General features: G+C 37.4%; 1 protein-coding gene across 10 annotated transcripts in view; it reads right to left on the bottom strand.

The window, feature by feature from the left end:
* Positions 1-7,198, bottom strand: part of LOC143032905 (uncharacterized) — a 211,914-nt gene extending 204,716 nt beyond the window's left edge. For 2 of the 10 annotated variants that reach the window (XM_076198154.1, XM_076198155.1), the window contains exons 1-2: positions 7,115-7,198; positions 6,414-6,653 (exon numbers count right to left, since the gene is read on the bottom strand). In XM_076198154.1, the coding sequence (XP_076054269.1) occupies positions 6,414-6,557 (144 nt within the window). In that variant the 5' untranslated portion in view covers positions 6,558-6,653; positions 7,115-7,198. Of the gene's footprint in view, positions 1-6,413; positions 6,654-7,114 lie in introns of those variants that run through there. The other 8 variants (XM_076198148.1, XM_076198149.1, XR_012967149.1 and 5 more) reach the window with 7 other exon arrangements.
* Positions 7,199-14,652: the final 7,454 nt, after the last annotated feature.

Genomic DNA, 14,652 nt, shown 5'->3' with positions numbered 1-14,652 from the left:
TATCGATCGTTCTCTCTTCACCCGTGAGTTTTGATAACCATAGAAAATGCGATTACAAAAGAATTAGAAAGAATGTCATTATGGAGGGGCGACTACAATAAATATAATCAAGACGCCGATATGGCAGCCTCGCGAATACACTCGCTCCCCATGACGCCTACGTGTGCGGCACCGTATGGAAGGGGTTAAATAACCTCACAGCCACTGCACCATCAATGTACCTTCTTTTTTTTAGACATTCTGCATGACACCCATCCAACCCAGGTGCCTTACCTGCTCTCATCATCTTAACAACTACCATCACTTCATCTTTCCTTATTTCTCCTCCAATTTCCTCACTCATCACATCATTTTCTTAGCGCTTCCCACTGCAACTACCTTTCCCTCCCTATCCTCCTTCACATTTAGCAATGCCCTAAAATACTCTGTCTACCTTCCTCTTACTGCCGTCTCTTTCCATTATCTGTCCACCTGCACCTTTTACCCTTTCTCCTCTACTTGATTCGCCTCCTCTTCCTCTCTTAATTTCTTTCCAAAACATTTTTTATTACTTTCAAAATTTTCTGTCATACTATTAACCCATTTCACATCTCTCCTCTTTGCCTCCTTTATCTTATGATTTACTTCTCTTCTCTTTTCTTTGTACCTCTCATATGCTTCTCTTGTCCTATTTTGTAATAATTTTGGTTACAAAATGAAGATATAAACTCAGATTATTATAATAATTACTATTCCCACCCAGCTGAATAAGATGCAAGAGACCTTGAAATCTGCTGATACTGGTACCCAGATGAATGTTGAACAGCGGCTATCCAATTTAACAAAAAGTTTATTAGAGAGATTACTCCAAGAATAGTAGTTGCTTCACGTATCATAAAATAGAAAACCTGCCCTACAGTAGCTGGCAATGGTCCTAATGCCCTCCCACAGATCTCTCTAGATAGAAACTTTGGACCATCTGTGTTCTATTGGTGTGGGACAGTTTCTTATGTCACAAAGTATAGGGAGAGGAGCAGTCACCACCCATTAGCTCTCCATAAGTGAAAACATGTAAGAAATAAAGCTGAAGTTGATAAGAGATCCTGGGCCCAGTTTAGAGAATGAATATCAGCCCCCCAAGGCTGCACCTCCTTTTGGAAGTGAGGAGGTTGATGGGTTGAAAATGGGCATCTCTGTTTCCCATATTTAAGGACCACCACAATCAGGTACCCATCATTGGTCACTGTCCTTTTGTTACTATTCTAGATTATTCTACAGTAGGGGCAGGGGAAAGGGGAGAAGTCTCTTTATTCCATTATCATCATTATTTTTACTGCATTTGGGTGACCTTGCTGAGGGAAGAGAGTGGAGGTTAGCACCCCTGCCAGGTTGGGGTATGGGGATTATCTTTGAGGTACATTTCTAACCTCCAACTATGTGGGGTGAGCATGGTGGATCCTAGAGAGGGCTTCTCAGTTTTAAAGGCTGTTGCCACACTGTAGAACTCCCAATCCCATTAAAATATAACCACTGGGCCTAAACCTTCACCCATGTGGGTTGAGACTTGGGATATCCAAAAATCATCTGGCCCCATCATCACTAGAAAGCTTTTCAATGTTTGGTGGAATAATGAAACTGTTGATAAGTGGGAGAGAAGTATGATGGTGACTGAGTATACGGTCAGTCTCACTCACTGCCTCAATCTTGGCAACCTCTAGATGGTAAGTCATGAGGAGTACCACTTGGAGATGACTAGCTGGTCAACCTCTTCCAGATGCTGTGACCCCAAGTATCATCTTGAAATCCTACAGGATCTCAAAACATGATTAATGATAGGGACAAAATACCTGGAGGACCTTCAACTTTCCCTCCAAGTAGGTGCCATAAAGATACCCAAATACGACAAATATTTCTATGAGATCAATGATCCTCAGCCCTGGGTCCATGGGCACCTCCGCCCAAGCCCCCCCTCCAAAAGAGGAACAGTTTCATAAGTAGGACTCAAACCAAAACCTTGTGGTAGTTAATGGATAATCCCGAAGGGATTTCTCCCCGTCCTCGCCTTATATGCAAAGGGGGACGGAGAGGGGGGGTCGCCGATTAAATGAAGCGGCCTTGCTGTGGATGTACTGTGTATTGCGACACTGCTTCTGACCCAGGGCGGTGGGCAGGGTGCAGGGATGACCCGTCATCCAGGAGGTGCTCAGATGAGAGGAAGGGTGGGAGGGGTGTGGAGTGTATTTAGGGATGAAATGGGTGGGAGTGTTTTTATGCCTTTCCCTTTTTGGCTACCTCCCTTGGAAGGGGGAAAAAGCCTTGGTATATGTATGTATGTAATTATTATTTCAGAGTTGATGTAGTTAGTACTTAACAAATAGCATTATAAAAGTGTGGTATACATTAAGCCCCAGTCACACCAAGCTTACGACCCATTTCCAACCACCTTTGATCGAAAATCAAGTAATCAGTCGGTGACACAAAACCTATACAAAGAACTGAAATGGAAAAAGTTAATGTGGTTGATAAGATGAAAATCTATGTACTGGGGACTATTCAGGGGTGTTGTAATATATATATATATATATATCTATTCTATTACCAACTACTAGTGACTTCCAAAGTACCTGCAACTGGCCAGCAACCACCTGGTCGCTGGTGGTTGGGAACAGGTTGTAAGCTTGGTGTGACTGGGCCCTTAGAGAATTGATAGGGGACCCCTATCCTAACTCTATAGGAGGGCCCAAACTGCCAAAAAAAACTGCTGTTAACTACTGTTAGGCTGCAAGTTTCCAGTCAATAAAATAAGGCAAAATTACTAGTTAAACCAAATTTCATGGTTGTCATGTGAATAATTCACATCAGTTACTATACCTGCACCATGCAGAAAACTAAACTTATCTAAGCAAGCTTTAGAGGGACATGCACAACCCATTACACCCTGTCTCTTTTATTCACATTAATTTAAATCCTATTTGATATTTGCACCTTCCAAATGTGCAGGGTACCATAACTCCTTCACTGGTTTGTATCTATTTATAGCCTCATGACCATATTCAAGTCCATGTATTGTGTATCTACCTGTCTCAGTAACCCCCTTTTTGTTCAAAATGTTCCACTACATTTGCCTATTCCAGTGCCTTAATAAAAAAAATTGGGTGCAATAAACCTTGTACATTTTCAATAACAGAAAAATTAGAAAATCAAATTGACAATGCTTACAACCCTTCTCAACAATGTATATCACCTATTAATACAATTGTTTTTAACATATGCACAGTGACATCAATTAATTGCTCCCTATGTTTTGCTAAGTAGAAGCCTTCAGCCCCATTGCAGCTGAGAATGTTCTTCAGACTGTTTCTGCCACCTTCTAAAGGTAGTAGGAGGGGAGTACTTGCCAGTTGTCAGCTCTCCTTGTGTTTAAAGGTGGAGGAAATATAAACTAAGTTGACAAAGATCTCCCTGTCTTCAATGTTACTACAGGGGACAATGAGGAGGGGTTGCCAATTGAGTGAAGTGACCTCGCTGTGGATGTGCTGTGTCTTGCTAGATTATTTCTGACCCAGGGCAATGGGCGAATTGCAGGGATGACCCATCATCCAGGACGAGCCAAGATGAGAAGGAAGGAGGGATGGTGAATGGGGGCAGAATGGGTGGGAGTAGAATTATGCTTTTTGACTTTGGTACCTCCCTTATAAGGGGGAAAAAACCTTTTGTATATGTATGTACATATAACAGCAATCTTAGGCCCTGTCTAAAGACAGTGTGTCAGCCCCTCAGAGTTCACCTCTAAATGAAAGTGATGAAATCGATGGGGTTTGATGATGGTACCATGATGGTACTGTACCTTTAAAAAGTTCCTAAAGTTCATACTATTTCCTTGAATGATGCAATGTATGGGAGATATTCTAATATTCATTTTGCAGGCCCACTACTTGAAGGTAAATGTTTTTGGTCCTACACTTTTTCACTAACAAAACCTGGTCTTACATGCCTTGAAGTGTACTTTCATACAAAGGTTTATCTATTTTGCAAAATTTTAGGAAATAAAGACTTTGTATTATGGATGTCTGATCAGTATACACAAAAAACATGTATTTGTGTACTGGCCATTAAAACTTCTCTAAAATATTGACACTTAACAGTTATCTTTCCTCAAATTCTGAATCATTTCAGTTTAAAATCTTCCCATCTCTTACTTTTTTCTTTTTACTGTTTTTAACACAAATATAATTTTTTTCTTTAATACAAAAGGTTCTTAGTATCAAATCCCAATCAACAATGAGCATGTCTACTACATGGACAAGTTTGCAGACATCACATTTTTCAGTAATTTCACTATTCAATCAATCAATCTGTTGCCCCAGTTCTTTCTTGCATGAGACCTGTGGACCCCAAGAAACCAGCCACAACTATTGGTTCTGCCCAAAAGTCACTCAGTGAAGATTTTGTGTTGCCAACTGCAGGATAGTATTAGGGGCTGTCTTTGGGTGTTTTTTTTTTTCACCAGAGAAAAGTTACGTTTATTGCTAGGATTCAGTGTTGGTATTATTTTGCCCACTAGCAGTAAAACTGGTCATTCCTGTGCTCTGAAAAAAGCTTGGCTATTTTCCCTGTCAGACATAAAAGGATTTGTTTTGTCATGGCCATTAACATCCTTAAGATTTATGGTGCACAGTCCAGGCTCATGTATGTCATATACAAAAACAAGGCTCTGAAATATTGAATATCACCATTTATGATACAATTACTTTTCTTTTATCCCCATCTACGCAGGGTGGTGTTCATATTCTTAATCTGTCTACTGCCTGACTTTCAATTTACCTCTACAGCAACCCTTCATTATCTTCATTAACCCCCTTACATACTATGTAATACTTTTTCTTTCATTCAGGTTGTTGCTTGGCTTTTCTGTACACCCCTGGTCTCTCATCAAACCCCTTAAGTGGTAATATAGCATGGCAAAATGCCACACACGGCATTCGTTAAAATTCTATCTTGTATTTTACCTAATTGTAACATAGAGGAAAGGAGATATGGTCTTGGAGTCCTGTCTCTATGGTTAGAATTACTCAAGTGTGTCAAAATTCAACTGATTTTTCTTATATAATTTTTGTTAACAGTTATCCATACTTTACTATGAACATCATTGCACGACTGAATATATTACAGAAAATCATATAAGAACTACTTTTATCAACTAAAGTCAGATATCCAGATAATGCTGCCCCTAATGTACCAGTAAGTTCATGACAATGATTTCCCACCCCATAGCAAGGAAGCCTGATGTGCCACCCAGGGAATTCCAGCCCCCTCCCCTTGCCACTGCCTTTAGGTATGGAAAAAAAATCATTCAAGACAGTTAATCATATTCCTCTGCATCAAGATACATGAAGAAAATATAGTACATGAAAAATAGTCACATTAATGTTTAGCCTCCACCACAGATGAAATTTCTGTGTAGTAATATTGATTTTGTTTAAAGATACCAACTATTGAAAGTTTTGGCAGAGAAAACAACATTTAAGGGCAAAATGTTTATTAATTGCACATAAATTTGCTTGTAAGAGCTTTTCAAGTACTGTAGAAGTACGTAAGCAGATTGTGTGTTACATAAAGGCTCTGTCCTCAATTGGTGTTTTTTTTTATATACTCTCATTTTATTAAAATTCTAGATGAATCATGTAAAAAAAATTAAAAATCCTAACTTCACCTAAAACAACACATGGAACTACTCAGCAAAATTACCTCCATTCCATATAGCAATGTCCCTGAACTGTGTACAACTGTCTCATTACTCATATTAGATAAACTATTAAGTCAAGAGGGCATCACCACTGGGCACTAGGGACAACCAAATGCAATAGGAAACCAGTTGATAGCAACAGCCTCATTCCAACAAATAAGAACAAAGTAACATCAAGATATATTCTAAATTTGAACTTTACTTAACATGACAAAAAAAATCACCTACTAATTTTTACTTGTCCCCACAACAGGTTGGATAAACTTAAAGCACTATCATAAGGCTTCCTACATGCCACAATGCAAACACACTAAAAGGGTGTCTGTACTCCTACTCGAATCCTACACAAAGATGTAAATAAACATATCAAAACTTGTTATAACAACTTATTTGAAATTATACACAGCACTATGTAAGCCCTGACATGAAGTGTAACTGCTTTTCTAACAATCACAAACGGACTGATTAATATATCAACATCTCAATTATGTATGTCATATACATTCTCCACTCCGAACTTATGCCCTACAAGACTATATCCTTGGAGAGCGACTTACTTACAACAAGTGCAACAATAGCTTATCACATTGAAAGAAGTCTAACTCGGTCAGTGTTTGGGGGCCTAGTCAGGGATGGAAAATCACACCCACCTTTTCATCGTGACATTTGCTGGTCATTCACTGCTTACCTGACTTGAATTGGCTGCTGGTGATCCCTCGATAATGTCATAGATAATAGGCGGCAACTCCGATCCAGCTCCTCCAAGAATAGAGAAGCCAAAGCCGCACGTTTCACTACGTTTTAGCCTTACATACTTCGAGGTATCGGCCATCTTTCCGTCGGCCTCCCCAAATGCTTCGTCTGCTACTACAAAATCTAGCGAAGCACAAGCATTCCAAACAACATGTCACTTCACTTCGACTAAAGACTAATAGTGATAACATAGAAGCAAATATTATCGAGCATTTTCTTAACCCATATAACAATAACTTAATTTTATTTCTTGTTATATCAAATAAAAACTATAGCATTTCCATTGATGGTACAGGGCTGCCAACCTAAACTGTTGTCATGATGTAAACAAACAAGTTGCTAGAAGCTTTACAAACAGTAACATTATATTCACGATAATTTGTCTTATGTATTTTATATACATATATTGTAGTAATGAAAACAGTTACGATGATTAAGGGTCTTCACATATGGATTTGCTTTCAATAAAGTGTTTTTTTTAATTGGAAATGAAAAATCGAAACATATATGATTGGCATGATGCAAATATATATACAACTAGCCATTGTTATATACATTTTGTCTTGCAGAAAGGTGTCGATATTGCAAGCTCAATACATGATCTTGAAGTTTACCCTTTGCAATATTCAAACTTACTATCGAGTTAGAGGGAAAACCGGAAAACTTCGAGCGTTCGTCAAGTACGCACACCACATCTAGAGATTATTTTCTCCTGACTGTTTTGCTGCCGCTCTTACTCTAGATGTTTATACAATTCTTAGACGATCCTTGTAAACTTGTTATTGATGTCATGGATTCAGTTTCACCACCTAATCTCACAACTTTTATTCATCATTCACTATTTCTAGTTGTCTCACAGCACATCGCCAATAGGAATACATCTTTTTAATTTTTTGTTTTAAGTGTCTTTCAAATATTAATATGCTGGGAGTATATTTATATATTATTGAGGCACAAATGTCACACACTGTTTTTTACATAATTTTACTGATCCGTGATTTAAACAGTCGATGTTTGTGTGATGCAATTGTAACTTTGACGTCAGGATCTTCATTGAATTCAGAATACGAATACTTAGGTTTCCCAGATTTTATAATGTTATATATGAAAAGACATATACTGAACATGAATCAGCTGAGAAATTATAATTCAGGGATAACCTCATCGTATGTTTTTTTTTTATAAGTCTAGCATTTTTATTTTTTATATTTTCTGGTCTTTATACTACATAATTTGGTATTTTATCAAACATCGAGTTACAGTAGTCTAATCTAGAAGTTATATGAGCAATAATCAACACCTATGCTATTGACATGTTCCTATAAATGCAATATTTCTTTGATGATAACGGTAGTTGTATTTATCCAACATAGAATTTTTCATGTCCAAGTTACCATCAATTACTGTTCCCAAGTGCCTCTCTATTAATGGACAGATTTCAGTCGCACATATTTTATATTCTATTAATTTGACCAAGCTCAATTTTTACAAAGAAATATGTTTTCTGTTTTATTTGAGTTCCTGATCAATTATCCAGTTCATCATATCAGTCATTATTCGATGTATTTTTCTTGTGTGATTCTCCATGGTCTTGGATCACGTGTTGGACTCGTAATCGACAGCTTTTTCCTTCCCCCAAAGAGAGTTCAGAGCTCGTATATGACCGATTTATGGGTAATGCTGTGACCCAACACGCACACACACACCCAAGTCTCCGTCCACGAGACTTGGAGTAACGACTCGCAGCGCAGCGATACTAAAGTTATTTTATCCATGGGCGGGATTCGAACCCGGACCGCCGTAGTGGCGGTCGAGAACTCTACCACTGCGCCACGAGTCGTGTGTGTTTACCTAGTTGTATTATACAGAAACGGGAGCTATCCTCGAAGTGCCCTGTCTTTGTATCTCTCAGCATCTAGTTTGTTTTTAAAACCTTGTGTGGTTTTTGCACACTATTGTTTCGTCCAATTTGTTCCAGACATCCACCACTCTGTGTGTAAAACTATTTTTTCCAGATCTCTTCAATAGCTATCGTTTTTTAGTTAATTCCATGTCCTCTTGTTATTCTTTTATCCCACTTTAATAAGTCTTTTCTGTCAAGGACTTCCATGACTTTCATGATTCTGTAAATGTCCAGTACATCTCTTCTTTCTCTTCTTTGTTCCAGGGTTGGTAGTTCCAGTTTGTTCAATCTTTGTTCGTGTGTCAGTTTTGAAAGTGTTGGTGCCATCTTTGTCGTTGCTCTTTGGATTCTTTCTAATTTCTTTATATTCTTTTATTGTACTGGGTGTCCATAGTGTCGCAGTGTACTCCAATCTTGGTGTGTGGATGTGTGTGTGTGTGTGTGTGCGCGTGTGTGTGTGAGTGTGTGTGTGAGTGTGTGTGTGTGTGTGTGTGTGTGTGTGTTTACCCAGTTGTATTTTACGGGAAGGAGAACTATGCTCGTGCCCGTCTTCATATCTCATTTTATCTAGACTGTTTTTAAATTCGTGTATTGCTTTTGCACACACCACATTCTCATCTAACTTGTTCCAAATGTCTATTACTCTGTGGGGAAGTTGTTCTTTTTCAGGTCTCTTCTATAACTGTCTTTCTTGATTTTCGTTCCGTGTCCTCTTGTATTTCTACTATTCCATTTTATTAGATCCTCTCTGTCAATAGTTTCTATGCCTTTCACGATTCTATAAATAGTTATCAAGTCTCCTCTCTCTCTTCTTTTCTCTAATGTCTGTGTCTCAAGTTTTGCTAGTCTCTCTTCATATGATAGTTCTGAGAGTGTTTGCGCCAATTTTGTAATTGCTCTTTGTATTCTTTCAAGTTTTGTTATACATCTTTTTGTACTTGGTGACCACGTCGTCGCTGCATAATCCAATCTTGGTCTTATCAAAGTGATTAGTATTTTCTTCACCATTTCTTCGTCCAGGTATGCCACTTTGATTGATCTCATTAAATTATAAGTTTCTCCAAAAATTTTGTTTATATGTTTCTCGGGGACATATCATTCATAATGACTCCCAGGTCCTTCTCATTTTCTATTTTTATTTTTTCTTCTCCCAATTTATATGATCCCACTATTCTTTTTTTGCTTCTTCCAAATTCCATTATACTACACTTCTTAATATTGAATTCCATCTCCCACTTCCTACTCCATTCCCATACTTTATTGAGATCACTCTGTAGCGACTCACAATCTTCTACAGTGTTCACTTTTTTCAACAATTTTGCATCATCCGCAAAGAAGCTCATATAACTTTCAATTTCTTTATCCATATAATTAATATACATATAGCAAACATTATTGGGGCCAAAACTGTTCCTTGTGGAACACCACTTATCACTTCATCCCAATTAGGGTGTTTGTCTCTTATCACCACTCTCATTTTTCTTTCATGCAAGAAGTCTTCCATCCACTTCAGCAGTTTGTCCTGTATTCCTCCTTCAGTTTCTAATTTCTTAAGCAACTTCTTATGTGGCACCTTATCAAAAGTTTTTTTTTCAGGTCTAGAAATGCACAATCAGCCCATCCATCTTTCTTGTATTACATCTACTAGCCTTGAATAGAAACACATTAAGTTTGTGACTCGCGCGCGCGCGCGCGTGTGTGTGTGTGTATGTGTGCGTGTGCGCGCGCGCGCGTGTGTGTGTGATTCACCATTGTCTTGGATCACGTGTTGGACTCGTGATCGACAGTTATTAACCTCCCAGATGAGAGCTCAGAGCTCGTATGGCCGATTTATGGGTAATACTGTGACCTTACACGCACACGCACACGCACAACCAATTTCCCTGCCCACGAGAGTTGGAGTAACACCCCGCTGCGAAGCGATACTGGAATTATTTCAGCCCTGGGCGGGAGTCGAACCCTGACCGCCGTAGTGGGAGGCGAGAACGCTAACCATGTTGTGCCACGAGGTGTGTGTGTATTTACCTAGTTGTATTATACGGGAAGGAAGCTATGCTCGTGATGACCCGTCTTTGTATCTCCCAGCATCAAGTTTTTTCTTAAAATCTTGAATAGTGTTTGCACACACTGTTTCTTTGTCTAATTTGTTCCAAGTATCTCCTGTAATTAATTTTTTTTGTTTCTTTTCGTGTCCTCTAGTTTTTATTGTCCCATTTCAATAAATCATTCTTATCTAAGATTTCCATTCCCTTCATAATTCTATAGATAGTTAGTAGGTCTCCTCTTTCCCTTCTTTGTTCCAGAGTTGGTAATTCTAATTTGGACAGTCTTTGTTCGTATGTCATTTTGGAAAGAGTTGGTGCCAGTTTTGTTGTTGCTCTTTTTTTCTTTCTATTTTTTTTTTTTTTTATTCTTTTTGGTACTGGGTGTCCATAGTGTTGCTGCGTACTCGAGTTTTGATGTTATTAGTGTGTGTGTGTGTGTGTGTGTGTGTGTGTGTGTGTGTGTGTGTGTGTGTGTGTGTGTGTGTGTGTGTGTGTGTGTGTGTGTGTGTGTGTGTGTGTGTGTGTTAGCGCGCACGTGTGTGTATTTACCTAGTTGTATCTTATAGGAAGGGAAGCTATGATCGTAGTGTCCCGTCTCTCTATCTCGCCATGTCTAATTTGTTCTTAAATTCGTGTATTGTTTTTATACACACTAATATTTCGTTTGGTATATTCCATACATCCACCACTCTGTGGGGAAAGCTGTTCTTTTTCAGGTCTCTTCTATAACTGTCCTTTTTAAGCTTCCTTCCATGTCCTCTTGTGTTTCTCTTATCCCAATTTAATAAGTCTTCTCTATCAAGGACTTCCATACCTCTAATAATTCTGTAGATGGTCAACAAGTCGCCTCTTTCTCTCTTTTGTTTTGACAATCTGTGTTCATATGACAGTTTTGATAGTGTTGGGGCCATCTTCGTAGTTGCTCTCTGGATTCTCTCAAATTTCCCTATATTTTTTTGGTACTGGGTGACCATAGTGTCGCTGCGTACTCCAATTTTGGCCTTATTTTTGACCATTTCTTCATCCAAATAAGTAAAAGCCACTTTTATTGATCTTAGCAAGTTATAGGTTTCACCGACAATTTTGTTTATTTGTTTGTCATGGGGCATATCTTTTGTGATGATCACTCCCAGGTCATTTTCAGATCCCACTTTCTTTACTTTTTTTTAAACCATTTTATATCATTCTGATATATTTCCCCCCAAATTCCATTATGCTATATTTCTTAATGTTGAAGTCCACTTCCCACTGCTGACTCCATTCCCAAACCCTGTTCAGATCTCTCTGCAGTGAATCACAGTCCGTTTCAGTACTCAATTTCTTTAACAGTTTTGCGTCATTTGCAAAGAAGCTCATGTAACATTCCACACCTTCGTCCATGTCATTCACACAAATACCAAACATTATTGGAACCAATACTGATCCTTGTGGAACTTCACTAATTATCTCTTCCCAATTAGAACTCTTAAATTTGAGCACCACTTTCATTTTTCTTTCATGCAAAAAGTCTTCCACCCATTTCAGTAGTTTATCTTGTATCCCTCCTATAACTTCCAGTTTTCTTAATAGTTTTTTGTGTGTGACTTTGTCAAAAGCTTTTTGTACATCTAGGAAGGCACAATCAGCCCATCAGTCCCTTTCCTGTATTATATCTAGTAGTCTTGAGTAAAAAGATATCAAATTTGTGGCACATGATCGTCCCTGTCTATATCCGAATTGTCTTGAATTTAGTATATTGTTCTCCTCCAGATGTTTTATCCATCTATTTTTTATAACCTTTTCACAAATTTTGGCTACCGTGCTTGTAAGGGAAACCGGTCTCTAATTTCTTGGGTCTTCCTCGTTTCCTCCTTTGTATATTGATACGTTATTAGCGTTTTTCCAGTCTTCTGGTATTTTTCCTTCTTTGAGTGAGTAACTTATTGTGTTACATATTTTGTCCATTAGTTCTTCTTTACATTATTTTAATATCCAGTTTGCGATTCCATCCGGGCTGTGCAATTTCCTGACATCAAGGTTCATTATTTGATCCACTATTTATTTCTATGTTACTATTATTTCCCTCATGGGGGGGGGTGTCACTTCTCTCCCTTCATCCCGATGTTGTACATATTCTCTAGTGAAAACCGATTAGAAGTGTTTGCTCATGACTTCAGTCATTAATTGTATCTTCTGTGTATTTCATATTTCCTTGGCGTAGTTTCATTATTTCCTGTTTTTAAGTTTACGCTCATATATCTATATAATAGTTTTGGCTGATCCTTACATTTTTCTATTAAGTCTTTTTCATAGCTTAATTTTTCTTCCCTGCGTATTTTTACATACCCATTCCTTTGATTAACATATAGTTGCCACTTTCTTTTTCTTTTTTCTTTTTTGTCTTTTCTTCATTTTTTCAATCTTTATCTCTTCTATCTTTCGCCTCACTACACCTTCTGTTAAACCAGCACTTAATATCTACATTTTCCTGTTTTTGCTTTGAGACATATTTATCCACTCCTTTTTTTTAATATAGATTTTCATCAGAATAATCAATCTTTATTTCCACTTGTATTTCTTTGTTGTAGAATTTTTCCTAACTTGCTTAAAAAAAAAAATGTTCAAAGTTCATTTTACTATACATCAGTCTTCCTTTTCTGTATTTCTCATTTCTCTCTCTATATATATATATTTCCTCCTTTAGTTCTGACTCAAGTAATATGTGGTCGCTCTTCGCAATTGGTGTCTTGTATTCAATTTTATTCATATTTTCAGATTTTGACGTAGATAATAAATCTAGTCTCGACGGTTCTTCATTATTTCTAAATCTAGTGTTTTACCCATTGTTTCATTGTAGGTTCTATAGTCATGTCGAGTAATAGATTTCCTCGTTGATCCTCTCCACCTTTCACTGTCATCTCTTCCCAACAGCTTTCTTTGCAGTTAAAATCCCCCATAAGTAGCATCCTTCAGCATCTCGTTTAATGAAAGTCTTGTATCATCTAACATTTTAGAACAATCTCTCTCTCTCCAAGACCCCGGTTTTGGGGGCACATAAACCACCACAAATTTTCTGCTTTTCATGTCACTATCTTCAACTCTTATTGTGATAATCTCTACCCTGTTCTCTCCATATGTAACTTTCGTAACATTTAAGTTTTTCTTAGCCAAGAAAATGACTCCTCCACCCTTTTCCTCCTCCCTATTTCTAAGCCAGTGATTATATAATCCATGTCCAATACTGGTAATAGTGGATCCCTTAATTTTGTCTCCACAATTCCCATTATGTCTGTTTTTTTTTTCTTTCTGACAGGTAATCATTTAGTTCATTTAATCCTGAGATTAATCCGTCTATAATCCTATAAGCTAGTTTTAATTTTCTACTCTCTCCATCTCGTTCTCTGAGGGTTTCGTTTCTTTTTCTTGAATATACATTTTTTTAGTCTCATGTCTAACACTCTCCAATAGAACTTTGTGTTCTCGGTCTCCGTTCTTCTCTCTCTCTCTCTCTCTTTTTTTTTTTTTTTAGCTTCGCTTCTTAATCTTTTATCGCTTTTTCTTTCCTCGTCATTCATGTCTCTTTTTATCCATAAACTTTTATAGTGTTCAATTTTGGCTCACTTTCCTGTTTTTGCTCAAATTTCTTCAGCTGCAATTTGTGACCTTAATTTGATCTATAGGGGTCGACTTTTCCCTCTGCATATTTACCCATACTGTGTACTTCCTATATTTCCTTTTCTATTTCTTGCTCTTTATCTTGTACTACTTTTAGAACTTTCTTGCCAATTCTTTCTTTTCTTTATCTCTCAGTGACCAATTTAGATTATGTTTTTCCTGTAGCCCATATACATACATATATATATATATATATATATATATATATATATATATATATATATATATATTTGCAGAATCCACCGGGAAATTGAAAAAACAGATACCGAACGTTTTCGTCTATTTAGACATTTTCAAAGGTACAAAAAAGCAATACAGAAAGAAACAATAAATACATAAAAATTCTCCAAGAAGTAAAGAAGGATGTATTTATAATATACCATGTAAAAACTGTGATTTTATTTATATAGGCCAAACAGGCAAAGGCTTAGAAAAAAGAATAGGCCAAGATAAATATAGTATTAGAACGGGGCAAGTGTCCAGTGGATTATTTGTCCACCAAAGGGATTATGGTCATAATATTGACTGGGGAAATTCTAAAATAATTACTTCTTTTAATAATATTATAGAAA

This window comes from Oratosquilla oratoria, chromosome 14 (genome assembly GCF_046742065.1).
Source record: "Oratosquilla oratoria isolate Oo_2021 chromosome 14, ASM4674206v1, whole genome shotgun sequence".
Lineage (NCBI taxonomy): Eukaryota > Metazoa > Arthropoda > Malacostraca > Stomatopoda > Squillidae > Oratosquilla > Oratosquilla oratoria.
Note: the sequence above shows the minus strand (reverse complement) of the source record. Positions and strands in the feature narration are given on the sequence as shown.